The 20,694-nt window shown below is 39.4% G+C and overlaps 1 protein-coding gene across 4 annotated transcripts in view; it reads left to right on the top strand.

Annotated features, from left to right (window-relative positions):
* Window positions 1-20,694, top strand: part of Pcgf5 (polycomb group ring finger 5) — a 106,623-nt gene that overhangs the window by 84,694 nt on the left and 1,235 nt on the right. For 3 of the 4 annotated variants that reach the window (XM_057778163.1, XM_057778164.1, XM_057778165.1), the window contains exons 4-9: window positions 2,207-2,262; window positions 2,351-2,410; window positions 5,570-5,718; window positions 8,125-8,223; window positions 11,298-11,387; window positions 15,736-15,795. In XM_057778163.1, the coding sequence (XP_057634146.1) occupies window positions 2,207-2,262; window positions 2,351-2,410; window positions 5,570-5,718; window positions 8,125-8,223; window positions 11,298-11,387; window positions 15,736-15,795 (514 nt within the window). The remainder of the gene's footprint in view (window positions 1-2,206; window positions 2,263-2,350; window positions 2,411-5,569; window positions 5,719-8,124; window positions 8,224-11,297; window positions 11,388-15,735; window positions 15,796-20,694) is intronic. The other variant, XM_057778166.1, reaches the window with a different exon arrangement.

The following is a 20,694-nucleotide window of genomic DNA, read 5'->3' as shown; positions in this document are numbered from 1 at the left end:
TGTTAGATATGATGTCTGTGGCGTTTTACATGAAGGACCTGACCATCCAGATTTGGTGTCTGTGAAGTTCTAATTGGTATTAAAAGTCCAGAGTCAGATATTAGGGGGTGAAAACTGAAAGATCAAAGAAGCAGAGCAGCCAGCCATTAGAGTTCTTACCTTTATGAAATCCTTACACTGAAGAGTCTGAGTTCCTGTCTCCTGTATTATATTTCTCTTTCCACCCAGCCATATCACTTCCTGTTTCTTCTACAGACCTCCACACCTCTATGGTTAACTTGTGGCTAGCTCTGCCCTCTGATCTTCAGGCAAACTTTATTTGCTAGAGTACGAACAAGATATCACCATGGTCCCGGAACCTGCTGCCCAGCGCTGGGGAATGACATTAGCTGGATAAAGAGAAATGTTTAGGCACATAGAACAAACAGGAGAAATTCAGAAGGGAAAGGGAATTTGGGGGAATTGGTGTTAAGTCATGGTGTCAGATTGCTGTGAAACTGTAGCAGTCATGGGTATCAATTGTAGGGAGTTTGGGAAGGTAAAAGCAGCAAGTAACAGAAATAACAGACTGTCCTCTTCAAATTTTTTCAGGTGGAAGGACAATTTAAAAACAAGTGTGTGTGTGTGTGTGTGTGTGTGTGTGTGTGTGTGTCTGCCTCTGTCTGTCTCTGTGTAGTGTGTCTACAGCAGTATGTGCAGAGTCCAGAAGAAGGCATTAAACCTTGGAACTAGAGTTAGGGGCGGTTGTGAGCCATCCAGTGTGGGTGCTTGGAACTGACCTCCAGTCCACTACAAGAACATCAAGTACTCTTAACTGCTGAGCCATCTCTCCAGCTCCAGAAATAGCTTTTTTTTTTTTTTTTTTTTGGTTTTTTGAGACAGGGTTTCTCTGTAGCTTTGGTGCCTGTCCTGGAACTAGTTCTTGTAGACCAGGCTGGCCTCGAACTCACAGAGATCCGCCTGCCTCTGCCTCCCGAGTGCTGGGATTAAAGGCGTGCGCCACCACCGCCTGGCCAGAAATAGCTTTAAAAGACACTTAAGTTAAGGAAAAGATTTTGCTCCTTTAGATGTTTGATGTCCGTAGAGAGTCATGCTGTTAAACAGGATGAAGATTAAGTAAGAACGGGTGTTGTAGAAGCAGCAGGATGGGCTGAAGAAATAAAGCCAGGAAAAAGGTTATTATCAGGAAAAGAAAACCAGAAAAATGCCAAGATAGATAAGTTTGCATCTGTGGAGCTAGAATGGGCAAACTCTAAATTTCTCAGAAAATGAAATGGAGAACATTCATTTTTAGAAAAGAACCAGCATTTTAAGGATTTGAAGAATGGGAGCATTAACTATTGCTACATGACAAATCACCTCTAAATTAATGCTTCAGATGGCAAGCATTCCTTCCTCCTCACCATTGGTATGGGTTAGTGAGCATTCTGGCCTTTCTTCACTTATTCCTGCTCTCTCAGTTAACTGCTGTGTTCTGCCCTGTGCTGGGGTGGACCGCCTGCTGGTGCAGTGATTTACGGCTGTCTCAGCAGGGCAGTGAGCACTCCCCTAGATGCTGTACCGAGAACCGAAATGCATTGCCTCGTAAGACCTAGGCTGGGTCCAAGCTTAGTATTTTTTGTCTCACAGTCCTTTAGGTCCAAGCAATTTTCCAGGGTAGTCCCTATTCTTGATCAATGTGGACTCCACATCTTGATCAAGTGAAGAATGGCAAAGGCATGTTCAGAGGGTGTAACTGTAGAGAAGGCTGGGGACTTTGGGGCTATCCCCCCCCCACTAGTATACCACCAAGGGAAGTGCTCCATGTGAGGGCAGCACTGGTGCAGTGGGAGTGCTCCATGTGAGGGCAGCACTGGTGCTGTAGGAGTGCTCCATGTGAGGGCAGCACTGCTGTAGGAGTGCTCCATGTGAGGGCAGCACTGGTGCTGTAGGAGTGCTCCATGTGAGGGCAGCACTGCTGTAGGAGTGCTCCATGTGAGGGCAGCACTGCTGTAGGAGTGCTCCATGTGAGGGCAGCACTGGTGCTGTAGGAGTGCTCCATGTGAGGGCAGCACTGCTGTAGGAGTGCTCCATGTGAGGGCAGCACTGGTGCTGTAGGAGTGCTCCATGTGAGGGCAGCACTGCTGTAGGAAGTAAAAAGTAAGAAATCTCAACCATTTGCATATTGGATTTTGATATCTTTATTGTTTATCCCCCACCCCTGAAGGTTGGATAATACATTGGAGGAAATTATATTTAAGCTGGTACCTGGACTACGAGAACGTAAGTTGCCCTTTTCTTTTGTGAAATCAGTTTTTCTGTTAAAGATTTCATCCTCCATGGTTTCCTTTTTTTTTTCCCTTCAAATTAGAAGAACTTCAGCGTGAATTGGAATTTTGGAAGAAAAATAAACCTCAAGAAAATGGACAAGGTAACTCTATATGTGTGTTCTTGAAAGCTTATGTCATTGTTATATTGGTGGAATAGTGTCTTTCTGCACTTGCGATTCTCTTGTGCAAGACTCATGGAGCCCTTCATGAGATAGTATCTAAATCATGCACATCTGCGTGACTCCAGTTGAAGGCAATTGGAGAGAGGAAAGCGGGCTTCGGGAGGAGAAAGAAAAGAGAGAACTGACTAGGTGATTGTACCAGGAGTTTCAGGCCAGAAATATTCGAAGAAAAAATCTTAGTGTATGCCTCAACCGTGAGGGCATTGAAATAATCTTAGTGTGCACCTCAATTGTGAGGGCATTTTAGTTTTACTTCATTTATAAAAGCACTTTAATAGGAGACAAAAATGAAATGTGGCTAAGAGCCAAGTCAGGGTTTGCTGTGCTCTGAGACTGTGGAAGGAACACAGGGAACACTGACAGGTCAGGCTTAGGTCTTGGACCTGTCAACAAGTATCTCTGCTCATCAAGGTGTCCCCATCACTAGGCCAAGTGTCCGTGTTTCTTCTCTGGGACCTAGGTAATAATTAATGATTTCAAGTGGGCCTGGAGAGAACTCATTGGCTAAAAAGCATGCCTCCAAAGCATGAGGACCTGAGTTTGATCCGCAGAACTGCATGGAAGACTGAGGCATGGGCCAGCGGATTATAGAGATGCTTGCACAGACACATGATATCTAAGTTCAGCCCTTCAAGGTGACCAGAGAGACTGACTTGGAGATCTGTCCTTTGACATCCCATGTGCGCTGGAACACACCATGTTTAAAAGTCGGCACAAGGAAGGCAGAGCTAGGCCAGTCTCTGGGGCTTGCTGACAGCCAATCCACCTAATCAGTGAGTTCCAGGCCAGGGAGAGACACCATCTCAGAGAAGTGGATAGCACCCGAGAAGAACATCCAAGGTTGAATCCTGGCCTCCATAAACACATGCATAAAACACGCGCACACACACGCACATGTACAGATTTCCACACAGTAACAGTGATTTCAGCAAATCACTGAGAATGAACCGTTTGTATATTATCCATACAAAGGGATTTGTAAATTATAAAGTAATATCATTCTTCATGTTTTTAAACACAAGGCTTCATTCAGGATGTCTTAATACCATCAAAGTGGCCCTTTGTATTTGTGAACTTTGTCTCCTGTCCTTGGTTTTCTTAAAAAGCCATTGAATTCTCAAAATTTCATAAAATCACTGCCATTTCAGATGGACCAGGGAATGCTGGGTCTCTTTGTCATTTATAATGGGATAATGGTTTTAGTAGTTTACTTAACTGTAGAACTAATCCCTCAGCTGGGGAGCTTTGGTAGTTTTGATGAGTAGAATGAGGTACAAGGGACTGTTGCACCTCATTTTTGTTTTGTAGCAGTAAAATTAAAGATGGTGAAATGACCTAACCAAATGTTTGTTTTACCTGTGTACAATGAATGTACTTAGACAGCCTGATATTAAAAAAGTATTCCAGTTTTTACTAACACAGGGGCACATGGAATTGCTGTCAGAATTATAGAATAGATTTAAGCTATGATTTGTATGTGAGGGTTATACACAAAATAGACATTTTGTTTATCCTGGTTTAAGAATTTTATCTCCCTTTTCCTATTTTCTCCTTTTCAAAATATTTTTGGATTTGGTCTTTAATTTGGATTGGGGAGGGCACTTTCCATTGAGCTGGATGTTTGGGTCATAAAAGACAGTGTGTGTACATGGGTTCCATATGCATATAGACAGTGTGTATACATGGGTTCCATATGCATATAGACAATGTGTGTGCATGGGTACCATATGCATATAGACAGTGTGTGTGCATGGGTTCCATATGCATACCCATAAAAGACAGTGTGTGTGCATGGGTTCCATATGCATATAGACAGTGTGTGTACATGGGTTCCATATGCATATAGACAGTGTGTGTACATGGGTATATGCATACCCACTTTGGTAAGGTACAAGATAAGGCTTTTACTGTGTTGAACAACTTAGCCTCTTATTGGTAGAGAGACTTTTTAAGTGTAATTATTGGCTAGCTGATCTTTCATATTTAACTTAGGTAGATAGATTTCATCTGGAAAAGTTTCCTGAATCATGCGTGGCCGCGTATTTCATTTACTTACCCATCCTCTATTTGCCTTTTCCTGTACCCTGGCACCATACTGCTAAGAATGGTGACTCTTGGTATGTGTTGCTTTCTTGTTACTGTGATAAAATACTTAACAAGAAGCAACCAGGGGATGGGAAGAGAAAAAAGGTGGCTGAGTCTGTGGCTGACATGTCAAGGGAAAATACATCATGGCAGGGAAAGCATGAGATCAAGAGCAGAGGACTCAGTCGCGTTGAATCCATTGTCACAAAGAAGAGAACAGGAAGTGGGGCTGAGCAATAAAACTTTAAGACCCACTCTTCCTCCAGCAAGGCTCTACCTCCTAAAGGTTTCATCACCTCCCACGGGAGCCTGTGGAGGCATATCCTGTTTAGACTTCATGTCCTTCAATCGTGTTGTTGTTGCCTCAGGCCTAGCAATGCATGTCTGAAACATTGTTCAGGGTATTCATAAATGCATCGATAAATACAGTTGCATGCAAGTAACATTTTAAATAAATTTTGTTATGTGTAGCATTCATATTTTCTTAATGGAATTTTAACATGTTGTGACTACAAAGCATGTTTTTAAAAATCTAATTCTCATTTTTCTCTGGCTGGTTTTATAAACAATTTGTAATTCAGAGAATTTAGAGAGACTATAATTTGAAAGTTAATGCTTGAAATTTAAATATAATTTGAAAGTTATTTAATTCGAACATATCTGTTATTGAATTTGGAAGTATTTGGTATCCTCTTTGCCTTCTAAAGTGGCCTAATCACTAATTGCAGTCTTTTATGACCAAATATAATTAATCCAGAATCTTTTCATTTGGATTTTCCAATATACCTAGAAATCTTACACTGCTAAGTTTCTGATGGCTTTCGATGAATATTCCGTTGTTGAGTATGCTAGAGGGTTTTAAAAAGTATTAGCATTCTTGATTATTCCTCAGACCAGTTAGGAAGTATTTTAGGTTGGTTATTGTTTCCTTGAGTACCATATTGTTATTGACTCTCAACTCTGGGTGACATGGACTTTGTTTCAATTATACAGATGACATTTCAAAGGTTGATAAATCTAAAGCAGATGAAGAAGGAGATGAAAACCAAGATGATAAAGACTACCATAGAAGTGACCCACAAATTGCTATCTGTCTGGATTGTTTACGAAATAATGGGCAGTCGGGGGACAATGTAGTGAAGGTGAGTGAGCAAATTTCACTGTTAATTTTTGATGAAATTTCCAGCTCATCAAAATTGATTTCTTTCAAGTTTTTTGTTAATGTAGTGCAATTGAATGCCATCCTGTACAATCCCATACCTGGGAGTGACCAAGACCTTGCTCTCCCAGCCCTTGTCATCCTGCTGCAACCATCTCAAGTCAATGCCACCATCTAGTGGCTAATTTTTTAAATGCAGCAGCCAACTCAGACTGGTTATTTCATTCAAGCTGTGTCTCCAACCTTTTTATTAATTATCTTTATTTTTTTTTAACTAAGTTTTCTGTGTAGGTGTTTCCCTCTGTGTATGCTATGCACCATGTGCATGCCTTGTGCCAGCAGAGGCCATCAGAGGCTGTCTCCTGCAGTTACAGGTGGTTGTGAGCTGCCGTGTGGGTGCTGGGAATTGAACCTGGGTCCTCTGGAAGAGTACTGGTGCCATCTCTGTTGTTTACTTTTATTTGAAACTCTATAAGCCTCAAATGCCATCACTAATATATTTCATTAATAAAATAGTAGGTTTTGAAATAAAATTGTGTTACAGAGTGCTTATGATCAAATCCTTGAAGAATTTATTTTTGCATAGTGCTCATGTCTCATCCTGTTTCCCTGTGTCTGAACATTAAACTATCTCTTAAAGGATGATTTAATTTAAATTTAAAAAGGACCAATTATTTAAGAAGTTAAAGTCACACTTGTTAATTCTCCTCTGGTTGGTAGAGATATAAATCATAATACTAAAGAAATGAGAGGAAAACATAAAGCATTTGGGCTTAAAAAGCACAAAACTGACTTTCTGTTTTTATAAAGCTCCACAAAACTGAAGAACCATTGAGTTGTATCCTAGAACTGCAGGCCCCTCTGAGCGCTCAGGAGGGACCGCTGAAGATCTTGTATTTAGTCTTTTAACTCCTCAGAAGCCAAAGGAGACAGGATCTGGCCCTTCATGTCAGCAGCCTCTGACAGCTGCTGGTCGACTTCTGCCTCTGAAGTCGCTGAGTCAGGGCACTTCAGACCCAGGCACTCACACTGTGGCCTCAGAGAAAACAGCTTAGAAGGAGGGGACATTTCTGAATTCTGTCCTTTCTGACCTGAGTTGGACAACAGGACACGGGAAGGTGTTGTGCAGTGGGGACAGAAGGTAACATTCTTGAAACATAACAGTCTTTTTCCATGTGGTATTTCTTCAGATATGCAGATATTCCCAAAATAGTGATCCTTTCTAGACATCTGAGCAGGGTAGGGTTAGATGCGGACCTCCCCTACCCCCGGTAGTCTCCTGTGAGCCCTGGCTGTAGCACAATGCTTCCATTTTCCACATGTCAGGAAGGAGATAGTGAGAAGGCCAGCTTCTAACTCCTCTCCACCATCCTATCTTCTACCCAGCACCCTCCTATGGTGTCTGCGGCTTTCCTTTCTAGATGTCTATACAGTAGTTCTCAGGTACATGCAACCAGAAAGCAGAGCCAGTTTAATTTGGCGTTGTTATAAAGTGTTTCTAGAGAAAATGCTTGTTATTTATTTTCTGAGTTTTCCAACTCAGCTTTCACGTAATACAGATTGGAATTTTGTTAGATTTGTGTCAGACTTTACTGAATTAAGAATTCTAGAAATATTGTTCTGCCTTGTCTTAAAAATGTTGCCGTAACTATTTTGACGTTACTGAGTTATTGACTTGTAGAAGGTTGGACAGAGATGTGAGGAGCGGTTGGATGGCGGAGGGCTCTGCTCAAGCTTAAGACTGAATCAGAACCACCATCTTCATGTAAAACAAGAGACGCATGAAGGCATACAGTCCTTAGTGATGTATAGAGAAGTGCAGTGGCCCATGCCTAGGGAAAGCTTTTCCTCAACCCACAGCCCACACTGCACAGCTGCAGGTGCTGAGGCATGCTGTGGGCAGAGCAATGCCTCTGCTCTGTCCAGAGTTCTCCCAAGTCTTCTGTGAAAGTACTACTCTGCAGTTATTTACAGCTCTGCATTGTGTTAAACAAGTATCCCTGCCATTTAATAAAATACTGACATCTTTGTGGCCTTTTTCTTAAACTATTTCTTTATTTTAAAAAATCGTTGAGAAAAAAACAGATTGTCTACTTGACAGAATTTTGCTAATTCACATTTTTACTTAAAAGAATTAAAAGTTTTGGGTTTTGTTTTACATTTTGAAAATCCTTAAGCTTATAGTGAAAATCATGCCTTTGTTTTTGGTTTGGTACAGTTTGTTTTGGGGTGGTCTTAACTAGACTTGCAACCCAGGTGGAAGTCAAACTTAAATCCTGCCTCATCCTCTGAGTGCTGGGATTACAAACATGTGCCTCTGTGCCTGAGAATGCCTAAGGCTTTAGTCAAAGCAAATCAGAGCGTTCATTTTGTCATTTGTTTCCTGTAGGGTCTCATGAAGAAATTCATTCGATGTTCTACACGAGTCACTGTAGGAACTATTAAAAAGTTTCTAAGTTTAAAACTAAAACTTCCAAGTTCTTACGAGGTAAGTAAAATAATACCTAATTGTGGTTGTTTTAATGATTCTTATCTTTAGTAAAATTCTAGCAAAAGAAGTAAAATAAGAATATATAAAATTTTTGTAGAGACTGGTAATTTTTATTTTAATGATAAATAGAATAATAAAAGAGTATAATGTTTATATAATATTTTATGACAACGTATCCCAAACAAATCACATTAATGCATTTGTAACGAAAGGAGATATTTGTCAAACTTATATTAAATCCTCCCAAAATAAATCTCCTAGCCAAATGAGTTCTTTCTTTTTTATAATGTCAGCATGCTCTAAGATGTGTCACTTTTTAAAATTGTTTTACTGCCTAACCACTTTATACATTTATCTGGGAAATTTGAGTTGCTTTCCTACCCACTCCCCTTTCTCATCACCCCTCTGGTTAGAACCCTTCTTAGTACACTTTACTCCTACTTTTGTGCCTTTTTTTGTTTGTGTTCCATTAAATTTAATAAGAACTCTTTGCCTGAACCTGAGTAAGAGGTTATTTACTGGAACAAACACATCTTATACTAGCTACACCATGACCCCTTCCCCAAGCAACCATGAATTGCCGATAGTTCCCCAGCATAGGATCGGGCTTCGTGGACTCCTCTCCCATCTGTGATGAGATGATGCTCTGCCCAGCCTCGTGCAGGTCTTGTGTGGTTAACTAGCTGCAAGAAGTCTGTTAGTGCGGAGGCTATGTCATGTCCCGAAGAGCCCTTTTTGCTGCCCATCTCCCCATCCTCCGACTCTTAAAGTCTTTCTTTGATGTCCCCCTGAGCCTTGGAGGACAAAGCACAAATCTCAGGAGGCAAACAGGAGTGGATCTGAAGTATGGGCAGGCTCCCTATCCTCCAGTGGTGATCTAGAGCAGGGACCAAAATACAGGCTCACTCTATTAAGATGTGTGACTTCTTATGAGACTGTAAGTCCCTTTAATAGGTCTCTTCTTAAAAGAGAACTGAAATGTGATGGGATTTAAGCACAGACCTTGACAGGAAGGAGTCTGAGGAAGCATCTGATCTTGAACCCAATGGAAATGTCTGACGTGGTAATGACTAGTCGAGGTTACATTTTTTTTTTTATTAGTTTGGTTCTGTGGCTTTTAAAAACTTCCAGACATGGGCTAGAGAGATTACACTGCAGTTAAGAGCACTGACTCTTTTCCAGAGGACCCAGGTTCAATTCCCAGTCCAGCTCACAACTGTCTGTAACTCTAAGATCTGACATCCTCACACAAGCAAAACACCAATGCACATAAAATAAAAATAAGTCATTTGTAAACATAAAAGGTAACAATTTATAGATAGCTATAGTGAAAAGTATACAATGAAATTTTCTTACTGTATTGCTTATCTGTTTTTTTTTTCTTCACGCAAAATACCATATATAGTTTTACTTCTCTAAAGTCTGGTTTGCTGAGTTTTTCTTTTTTTGGTTTTTCGAGACAGGGTTTCTCTGTGGCTTTGGAGCCTGACCTGGAACTAGCTCTTATAGACCAGGCTGGCCCCGAGAGTTAATTTTCTTATCTTCAGGAAGTTACTAGAGCTAAGAAAACTATTCTCTGTCTTCTGCCATGAACTATGATCTTAATTTTTAAATAATTCCTTATCTATCCCAATCAAAGAACTTGTCCTTTGCTTCCTTTAAGACATAGATTGGTCTTATACTTTTTTTGCTGCCCAGCATATAGCGCTGTGATTTAATGAAATGTCTTAAACGTCCATAGCAGCGTCACTAATTGGTACAGGGCACTTGAGTTGATGACTGTGGGTACAGCCTACCTGGTTAGTAATTGCACCTTTACATCTTTGCTTAGGAATTTGTTTTACAGACAGGATAAGAGAAGTGCCTACTTTGTTCTTTTAAGAATTAATACAATAACTGAAAATTTTCAAAATTTATATATCACCACAAATCATTAAAATATCGATAATTTAGTTCATATATCTAATATAATTGGGACTAAATTTTGTGTTAGTCTTCAAGTTAAAAATTGTAGCCTTTGTTTAGATAGATACAGATTTGTTTAAGACTACTTTCCCCTCCACACTTGAAATAAAATCTTAACCAGTTTTTTTTTTTAAGATTTATTTATTTATTATGTATACAATAGTCTGCCTGTATGTATGCTTGCTGGCCAGAAGAGGGCACCAGATCTCATTACAGTTGGCTGTGAGCCACCATGTGGTTGCTGGGAATTGAACTCAAGACTTCTGGAAGAGCAGTCAGTACTCTTAACCTCTGAGCCATCTCTCCAACCCACCAGTTTCTTTCATTAGAAACTAAAGGACTGAGATATCTCTTATAGGATCTTTGATGAACACAGATTATATATTCTTTGTTGAATTATAAACCACACACAAGGTTCTTGTAGCCTTTCGAAGCTTGGTTTCCTACAGCCTCAAACAGGAGGGGGAGGTTTTGTACATACACTTTGTTATGATATTTCGTACAGGGTGAGAAGAGGATCAACAAGTACACCCGAGAGGCCAGATAGTCTGGAGCACAGGTCTGTGCTGCAGGTGTAATGCCCCATCTCTTTGATCCCATGATAGCCCAGAGCACAGGTGTAATGCCTCATATTCCCCATCTCTTACACACACACACACCGCTGAGGAGAAAGTGAAACTCCTTTACATCCCAGGAACTTCAGAGGATTTCAAGTAGTGAATTTAGAATGAGTTTGCTACATGTCTGCACTCTACACGTTTCTATGCACTTGCTACACTCTTCTCATTCAGTAAGAGTAATCCCATGTTTATATAATAAAACATGTAGGATTGCAGAAACATGAATTAAGATGGTTGGTATTGTATTTGTAAAGTGTATCAACATGAGATGTGGTTGTGTAGCTCAAGATAAATGATGTTTTATCTAGTTAGATCTGTACTATTGTCATTCTGTGGGAGAGTGGTTTTAATAAAAAAAAGTCAGTGTTTTATAACTGGTACTTTTATGTTGGTATAACTAATTGAATCTTTTAAAATTTGAAAATACATAAAAGTATGAATTCAGTTTTTCTTTGGACTGATCTATTTTAATTATTCTTTTTAAAGTTGGACGTGCTGTGCAATGGTGAAATTATGGGGAAGGATCATACTATGGAATTCATCTATATGACAAGATGGCGACTAAGAGGAGAAAATGTAAATTGCTTTTATATTTACCTATGTGTATATTTAGTTATATATTATTATGTAGTTTAAATTTAATAGTATCATTAAGGAGCTTTAAGAAATTAATTTGGGAAAGAGAAGAAACTCTTTATTCCCAAGCGCCTAAAACTTGGTCCAAATACAAGATCAGTGACTATGTTAAATATTTTGAAGGTGAGTTTTTAAGTCCAGCAGTAAATACATCCAGGATCGTGCTAGGCTGAGGGCAGAGGTGTCGTGTACTTTCTAAATCCTTGTGTCTACTAGAAATGTGAGTGAGTGAAGTGGGCTCAGACAGACTCTTTTCTGCCCTGATAGCACTGGGGCTGTGGTGGAAAGAAGAGGTGGGTAGGATTTGATAATTACTGAAAGTATAAAGTCGGACCTAAGGATAACTGCATTAGCAGAGGTTTCTGATCCAGCAGTACATTGTTGTGCTTTTGGCCGTAGTGATGAGGGAGAAATTGTTCACAGGAGAAACTTCCCCCCAAAACTGGTTTGTGTGTGTGTGTTTTAAGTATTTTTGGTTATGTTCTAAAAATAAATAAATAAATAAACCTCTTTGAGTCCACCTGAGTCAGGAACATTAGGGAAATGTGTGAGGCACTCTGCGTACTGTATTACAAGCCTGTCAGGGAGTAAGGAGCACTATTGTGAACAATGCTACCACAGATTCCCCTGACCTGCATACATAAATACACCTAAGATTGAGTTGAAAGCTGTGCTGCTTAACACCCAAGCTTACCCATGAAGCAGTATGTTTTTATAGTACAGTATGTTGTACATTAACACTATAATGTTTCTACCAGGTTTTATTGCGTTTTCTTATGAAAATGTTATTGATGAGACACAACGCACAGTTGAGTTGTTACCTCACAGTATAGATGATGTAGTGTTTACCAATAGTGATGGTGGCTGTTTCAGTAATGACATGACGTTTAAGGAACATGGGTTGAACTGTTAGCAAGCCTCAAAAATCCTTGTACGATACAGTGCTTAAGATATTTGTCTACTTTTTTAGAAGAAAATGTGATGATGTGATAATATTGAAGCATCTAAGTTCTTTTTTTTTTTTTTTTTTTTTTGGTTTTTCGAGACAGGGTTTCTCTGTGGTTTTGGAGCCTGTCCTGAAACTAGCTCTTGTAGACCAGGCTGGTCTCGAACTCACAGAGACCCGCCTGCCTCTGCCTCCCAAGTGCTGGGATTAAAGGCGTGTGCCACCACCGCCCGGCCAGCATCTAAGTTCTTAAATCAAGATTTTTGTTGTTTTCCTGTCTGGTTTTTGCATGGATCTTCTCTGTGAGGCTCAGTAGTCTAGTCACTGGCAAAAATGTTCTCAAGACTGGGAAGAAAATTTACATTCTAGTGTGAGTCTCTTGCTAGTGGTGTGTCCTTGAAGAAGACATCAGACTACTTTAGGGTTCATCACATAAATAAAATCTGCCTTGTTTGTAGGCTTTATGGTTTCATGGGATCCTTAAGCCTGAAATGTTTCAGGTACAGGTATACACTGCAGAGGGTAAGTCTGCACTGTTAGAAGCAAATACTCCAATTCTACAGTAACAGTCCTGCAATAAAAAGTAATTCTGTCTTTCTTTGCTAGTTCATGGGCATTTCAGCATGTGAGTGCTAGAACTCATCATTGGGAATAGGCCAGACTGCAGGTTAAAGGTCACCTCTCCTACGGCTCACCTGTCTGTGACAAGTGCTCTCCTGAAAATTGCCCATGGTGTCCATTTGTATGTGCCTGGGGTGAGGGACTGTGTTTTGAATGAAGATTTTACTATTTAGCTCAAGCTGACCTGGAGCTCAGTAGCACAGGCTAACCTCAGACTAATATTCTCCTGCCTCTGCCTCATTAGAAGCATGGGCCATCAAGCTCAGCATTGCTAGTTATTTTAATGTCAAAGCATGAAAGGATTAACTCATATAAGCCTTTTGCTAACAGACTGCCAACTAAATTAGTCTTTATGAAATTACATTTCTGACCACACAGTTCTGAGGTTTCAGGTTTTTAGTTTTATTAGAAAAGATGATCCTAAGTGGCTTCTACCCTTCTCCTCATGATGAATTATTTTAAATTATCTTTATCCTTACAAATTAAAACAAATACCTGGTCAAACAGCTGCTATAACTTTCATAGTTCATAACAGTATTTTTGTTTGGCAGTTGCTACTCTTAATGTTGGGGTTGATCTGTTGCTGACTAGTAGGATAACAGTCGTGCGTCTGAAATCTTGGTACAAACACAAATGCTCTAGGGATGATGGCAAAGTACAGTTCTGCTCAGTAGGCTTGGGGTGGCCCTGAGTCATTTCTAGAAGGCTTAAAGATTCATGTTTCAGTCAGGGGTTACTCAGTTGTCTAATGTTGCCAATAATCTAGTATTTCTCTTCTTAATGCCAGTGCCAGTGGTCATAAGTTTTCTGAGACGTAACTAGAATCATATATATTGCTAGCAAGTTTATTTTCATTTGATATGTCTTATGGAAAACCATTGCATTTTGAATTTGAAGTTATTTCTCAAAATATTGATATAATTCAGTTTGCAGTACTAGTATAATTTAATTAACTATTTTGGTGGGCATTAGGAGTTTTAGTTTTAGCATTTCAAGCAGTGCTGTATATAGTACAAGGCATGTATTTCTGCAAATGAACAAGCATATCCATTGCCTAGATTGCTAGGTTTTCAGTGAACTAAGTTTCACAGTGTGAGAGATTGTCAGTTCTTAGAGAAAGGTTTCACAAGTTCTAGTTGTACCAGTAATGTACAAGAAGCCCATTTTCTGACTTCTTGGTGCTCAAATTAGCAACATAACATCTTTGTGAGTGTTCATATTATTGCCCTTTTAATCATGAGTTTGTCGCCTTCTGGTTGGCTTCTGGGAACTGCTTTTGTGTTCTGAACACTTTTTGCTGTGTATGCTGAAGCTTTCTTTTTCTCCCAGTTGTGTTCTGCCTCCCAATTTTTCCTCAGTTCTTAGAATCCTTAAAATTGTGACAGTACCTGTGTAGGAAAATTTAGCAAGAATTAATATTATGTGCTAAAATGTTTAGCAGAATGCCTAGTCTAATAAATGTAAAAAAGTAACAGTGTCTCGTCTCGGTTAAACTATGTTGTGATCTTCATCCACTCTCCCTCCACTCCGTGAGAGCTACTGTCAACATTTGTCTGTTCATCTTCAGCTTCCATGACGGACCGGACCAGACCGGTGTTCCTGCTTGCTGTCTGGCTAGACTAGCTACCTTTGCCCAAATGCTCTTCCTGCAGCCTCCGCCGCTTCAGCACCATGCCTGCCTCTCATCGCTTGATTTGCAATTTCTGGCAGTTTTAGGGGGAAAAAACATCTGTTTTAACTGATACCAAAGAGATTAATAGGAAAAATTCAAGAAATCACTTATATCTTAACTCTCTATTCTTACTGAATGATTTTTGCAGCTTGCACAGTCAGACAAATGTGTTAGGTTAGAGCTTGAGGACTTCCTGAGCCAGAAAAGGACAGGGATGGAGGCTGTCCTGAGAGCATGACGATGAGCATGGTGCATAATAAAGGACCAGCTCCAGAAAACTGGGGACATTTATTATCTTACAAAGTCGGCTTTGGGAAGTTAAACTTTTCCTGATTAATTTAAATTTAATTTTTCAGCTTTTTTTTTACATTTAATTTTTTCCATTTGGAAGAATGTACTGTTACATATGTGCATAACTTAGAAGTTAGTTGCATAACCATTAAGACTGCAAACCTGCGCATCAAACAGATTCAAGGAGCTCATCAGTACTGTTAAAACAGGCATGGGGATTAAGAATCTAACCTAAGCAGTATGAAAGTAAAAGGGCAATGCCTCAGTCCCTCAGAGGTTGATGGCGTTCCCTGCCCCTCAGAGTTCTGATCTTAAGTAATGTTCTCAGAGTAGCTGAAGAAGAGGCATAGGAGAGATCAATCTCAGGAACAGGTGGGAGAAAGATGGTACCCACTCTGTACTAAGAGAAGAAAAATGATGGTACCCTCTGTACTAAGAGATGGGTATGCCTCAAAACGAGTATTTGAAAATGAAATGAAAGGGGTAGGATACCATCTTGGTAGGTTTAGAATATTAAAAACAAACAAATTATTAAAAACCTGCATAGATAAATGTTAAAATTACTTAACACTAAAATGTACCAATCACCAGGTTACTAAATATTTCCCCTCCAAAAAAAAAAACCACACCATTCCTCAATGTTTATTTAAATTTCTCATGTTGGCACTTACTTTTGACATTAAACTACTTTAAATAACAAGTATTAAATGTGTCCCGTTGTGGATGCCTCTTATCTGATGAGTTCATCTCCTCCGCAGTTTTGCTGTCTGAACTGCTCAACCTCGCAAGTCTGCTCTCAGGATGGCACTTTATATCAGGTAAGAGGCACTCATGGCAGTACACATGACCATCACAGTGCCCTGTGCTTACCACTCCCATCCCAAACTCAAGTTCTCAGACTTGTCACTTTGTAAGAGCAATTTTTAAAGTCTTTCCAAACTTAAATAACAAGTTTCCCATTATTTTATTTCTCCCGAATTAATCATTTTACTGAACTAAAAATGAAAATTGTGTGTAACAGCTATTATTTATGAATCAAGAATTTTTAATAATCATTTATTTCATCCCCTGAGAAATCTCTAATCTGTCCTATATTGAGATGAAATGTCAAATTGAGTGACTCTAAATAGGGCTAGAGCTAACTCTTAATTGTGACCTGGCTGCCGGGCCCACCTAACTGCTGCTCTGGCTACCACAGAGGAATATGAGTTCACTTGTAACACACAGGAGTTTAAACTTGTGTCTAAGAAAAACTTTTTTGTCTAATAAAAACACATTTTAGAAATTTGGGGAACAGGCTGGAGAGATGACTCAGTAGTTCAAAACCAGTTTTGATTTCCAGAGCCTACATCAGGTGGCTTATAACTACCTAAACTCTGGTTCTAGGGCATCTGAGACCCTCACTAATATGCACATGCCCGCACACATACATATATTTAAAGGTAAATATTTTTAAATGGAAAACAGAAGAGTATACAATACAGTAAGACATAAATATTATATTACTAAATGCAGAGATAACATGGTCAGTCTTAATCTCATGGATGAGTTTTAGTATTTCTTTAAAATAATCCATTGTCCTTTTCCCCAGTAATTAAGAAAATCATCAGTCTGGTTCCAGTAGTCAAAAACTAGCAAACTTCAGTGTTGCTAGTTTTAAGGTTGAGACAAATTAGTTTATATTGTGTCTTAAAAGAATACTTGTAAAGTCACTAACCAGAAACTTTAATGAGCAGCATATCTAGAATTTTGCTCTTTTGGTTAATGCTGTGATTATGGGAATCTCAATTCATTAAAATATGAGCTTTTTGATACATATTTGTTTTAGGAATGGAGTTGTAGTAGGAGCTGTGGGCTGTGTTCCTGCAGCATGGCTCCTGGCTGCCTGGCTAGCTTATGCCCCTAAATAACAACACACAAACTGTATTCGTATAAACCCTGCTTGGCCGTTTCTATTAATGTGTGTAGCACCACGAGGTGCGCTTACCAGGAAGATTCTAGCCTATGTCCATCCTGGGTCGGAGCTTCATCACGTCTGCCCTGGAGAGGAGAGCGGCATGGCGATTGCCTAACTTCCTCTTCCTCCCAGCATTCTGTTCTGTTTACTCCACCCACCTACGTTCTAACCTATCAGGCCAAGCAGTTTCTTTATTAATTAACCAGTGACCTACCTCCATCATGGAGTAACCTGACATACTTCTAAATGGGCTAAGAGCAAGCCACCCAGAAAGGAAGCTGTTCTTTCTTTGTGCAGATGAGCACCAGGGCTGAGCAAACAGTTTAGTTGATGTAGTGAGATTGATAAACTCCAAATGGCAGGGGTGATAAGTCATGGTGATAACCCTGTCTGTATTATAACCCATGGTCCATCACTTCCACGTCTGTCTTCATTTTGCTGTCGGTCTCCTGAGAGATGAAGTTGCTCTTTAGCTCTGATGCTAAGTGTAGAAGTACATCGGATAAGATAAATCTTCACCCACACAGTCACTTCCTTTTCCTCAACGCTTCATTGTGGATAACAATCTTGTAAGAAAATTAAATCTTGCATTTAAATTTTCCCAAAATCATTTCATTAAGGGAGCGTCAATATGACAGTAAAACTTGACAGTGAATACAGTGAGACTAGTACCAAGCAAGGTGGCACAGGCATTAAGCATGCATGTTTGTCTTGCAGAGGACCAGCGTTAAGTTCCTAGTACCCATCAGGTGGCTCCAGGGAATGGACCCCTCCCTGGACAGTTTGGAACCTGTATTTACATAATCACAGACCCATACATATAAACCTAGTTTAAAAATTAAAATAAAATCTTTTGAAAACTAGAACCAAATCTCACTTTGAATATAAGTGCAAAGATGTTACTAAATAATGTACAAAAATGTACTAAAGAGATAAAACCAAGGCCTGGTAGAATTTTTATCAGAAATGCAAGAATAGCTTAATATTATAGAGACAAAGACAAATAACAAGCTAGTATATCTCATGATACTCGAAAATGAAAATCAGTAAATGCTGAAAAGACATTTGATAAAATCCAAGGTTAGTACTCATTTTCATACTACTTAGTTTGAAGTTTGAAAATTGAAAACTGAAGTAATTACTTCAAAGAAATCTTTTACCTAGATTTACCAATTAATATTTCACATTTTCTGTCTCCTCTTTGTCTCCTTGTATGTATCTTAGGGTTTTTTTTTTAATAAAACTTAAAAATAAATTAAGTATAAGGACAGGTGATTACAGAATTTTTTAGTCAATATATATTTCCTCAAAACAAAGAGCTACTCATGAATATCCCGAGTTCGTTTCACACACAGACTTTAAATGGCATCTTAGATGTCATGCTGTGCACGAAGTCAGATTAGGAAGTTAAATGTAACTCTGCATACTTTTACAATATCTTGTTTAACTGAACAAAGTTAAACTCATGCAAATCAGGAACTAGGTGTTTCTGGTCAGTCACAGTTTCAGGTAAGTCGTGAATGGGACATGGTCACTGCCACCTGCATGCAACAGTGCATTAGAACACTGAGAGCTCAAGTCAGGTGCTGATCTACACATGCATGAGAAGAGAGAACTGCTCCCGGATAAGCTCTTGTCCAGGAGCCTCCGATTGCAGTGGTTCCAAGGGCTGAGGCAGAAATGTTCCTTTAAAAATAGCTGTTGAGCATTGTAAGTATGCTTGGGGGTATTCTTCTAGCTCTGGGGCTATAAATATACACATCAGACACAACTTTTCACTCAGAACAATTAGAACAAAAAAAAATTAGTGTCCAAGGGAAACTAAGTAGATATAGATGTCTTGGTAACATATTTGTTTTGCAGGCGTGAAGATTTATATTCAATCCCAGAACCCATATAAAACTGGACAGGTATATATTTAATCCCCGTCCTCTGGAGGCAGAAACAGGTGGATTCTTGTGGCTCCCTAGCCAGCAAGTCTTACCTAGCTGGCTAGCTCCAGGTGAATGACAGTCCTAGAGGAGCCATTCTCATGATAACTTTTAGCCTCCACAAATGTGCGTACACAGAGAGAGATGAACATGCACCTCCCCAGACACACACACACACACACACATGGGAATATTTTGTGCAGTAAGATAATCAAATAAAAAAAATCCTAAACTCGGTAGGTTTCGATCGTGAGGAAGACATAGCCATGTGAGTATAAATACAGAACACTTAAAGCCAGGAGAACACACAGTGGCCTTGAGGAACAGGTGTGTCTCGCCAGTCAGGATCTCCAAGGAAGCCCTCCCTGGCATTGGAGCAGGCAGTAGAGGGGATGTTGGAAATGGCACATTCAAAGACCGCAGTGTTGGAGGTCGGATGCAGATCTGGGACTCTTGGTTAATTGCACTAAGATCACAGCAAGGCACTTCAACTCAAGTCTCATATTATACACAGATACACACTCTTGATGGATCAAAACAATAAATGTTAAAAATTGTAATATAAAAGGTGAAGAAAAAGCATAGGTAAATGATTTTTTAGCAGAGACAATCTTTCACACTTTACCTTTGAAAATTAAAGGGGACAAATCATGACTTAACTATTAATATTGAAAAGTACAAGGCAGAAATCTAATTTTGCAGTATCTGACAGGAAATGGATTAATGACATTAGACATAACAACTACTATATATCTGTAAGAAGAAACTTTCCATGATTGGACAAGCTATAGAAAGGAAATATAATTGACAAAATATAGATGTAATTAACTTTTTAGAAGTCAAGAAATAATGTAAAAATGATATTTTATGTTTGTTAAATTGCCAAATTAAAAGGGGAAAGAAATGTCAGCAATTTGCACATTTCAGTAAAATTATTAGACTTCATGTGTCCACAGAACAAACACAAGTTTTGGGGGAGTGGAGAGAGAAAAAAAAAGGAATCTTAGCCCCAAACAGAAAATGTCAGCCATTGACAACCAAGCTATTTTACTTCTATGTCTCTTTTTCACCTCCAATAGAATTGTTGCTGGACTCTATATAATGAACATATTCTAAAACGGGTAAATTTTAATTGCAGGAGTCAATCAGGAATAGAAAGTAAAGTTGGAAAGACTGTAATAAGGGTGAGCTGGGGGTGGAGAGGAATAGAATTGGGCTTAATAAAATTAGATAAGGTGACTGTGTCAGTGGTCTCAGAAATCTGACGGCTTCAGAAATAGAGAACTTTGTGCTCAACTACCTGGTTATAAGCTGGTTCTGTAAGACCAGAGTAAAACCTAAGGTGAGTACAAGTAAACAGAATTAAAAAGCAGAGTAAGGCTAAGACTGTTGGAACCTTGCAAATCTGAGATGTGTATGCCAGCCCATTAAATCAGAAACAGCACTTGCTTAGTCTTCAGCTGAGAACAAGGCCCATGGCATCTTCCCCACTCCCTTGTCCTGTCCTCGCTGCTCTTAGGACATAGCAGCATTGAGTCTCTGTGTGTGACATTCATGTAAGCTCTGGAAGGGCATCTCAGGATTGCAGAATCTCAGTCTGCCCTTTTTTTCTGTATTAAAGAATACAGTGCTCTCTACTGAAGGCTTTGCACCTACCTATCCTGAGGTAACAGAACATGGGTCAGTGGCCACCTCATCCTTTTCTTGATTCTTTGATAGTTAGCTCGTTGAATCTCACTAAAAAGTGAAAACCTGCCAGTTTTAAAACAGGAAAATTGTCAGTTCTGCAGACTGCTTTCTAATGATTTGGTTCTCTATGGTGATGAAGC

Source organism: Chionomys nivalis, chromosome 8 (assembly GCF_950005125.1).
Source record: "Chionomys nivalis chromosome 8, mChiNiv1.1, whole genome shotgun sequence".
Taxonomy (NCBI): domain Eukaryota; kingdom Metazoa; phylum Chordata; class Mammalia; order Rodentia; family Cricetidae; genus Chionomys; species Chionomys nivalis.
The sequence above is the reverse complement of the archived record's forward strand: the minus strand, read 5'-3'. Positions and strand labels throughout refer to the sequence as shown.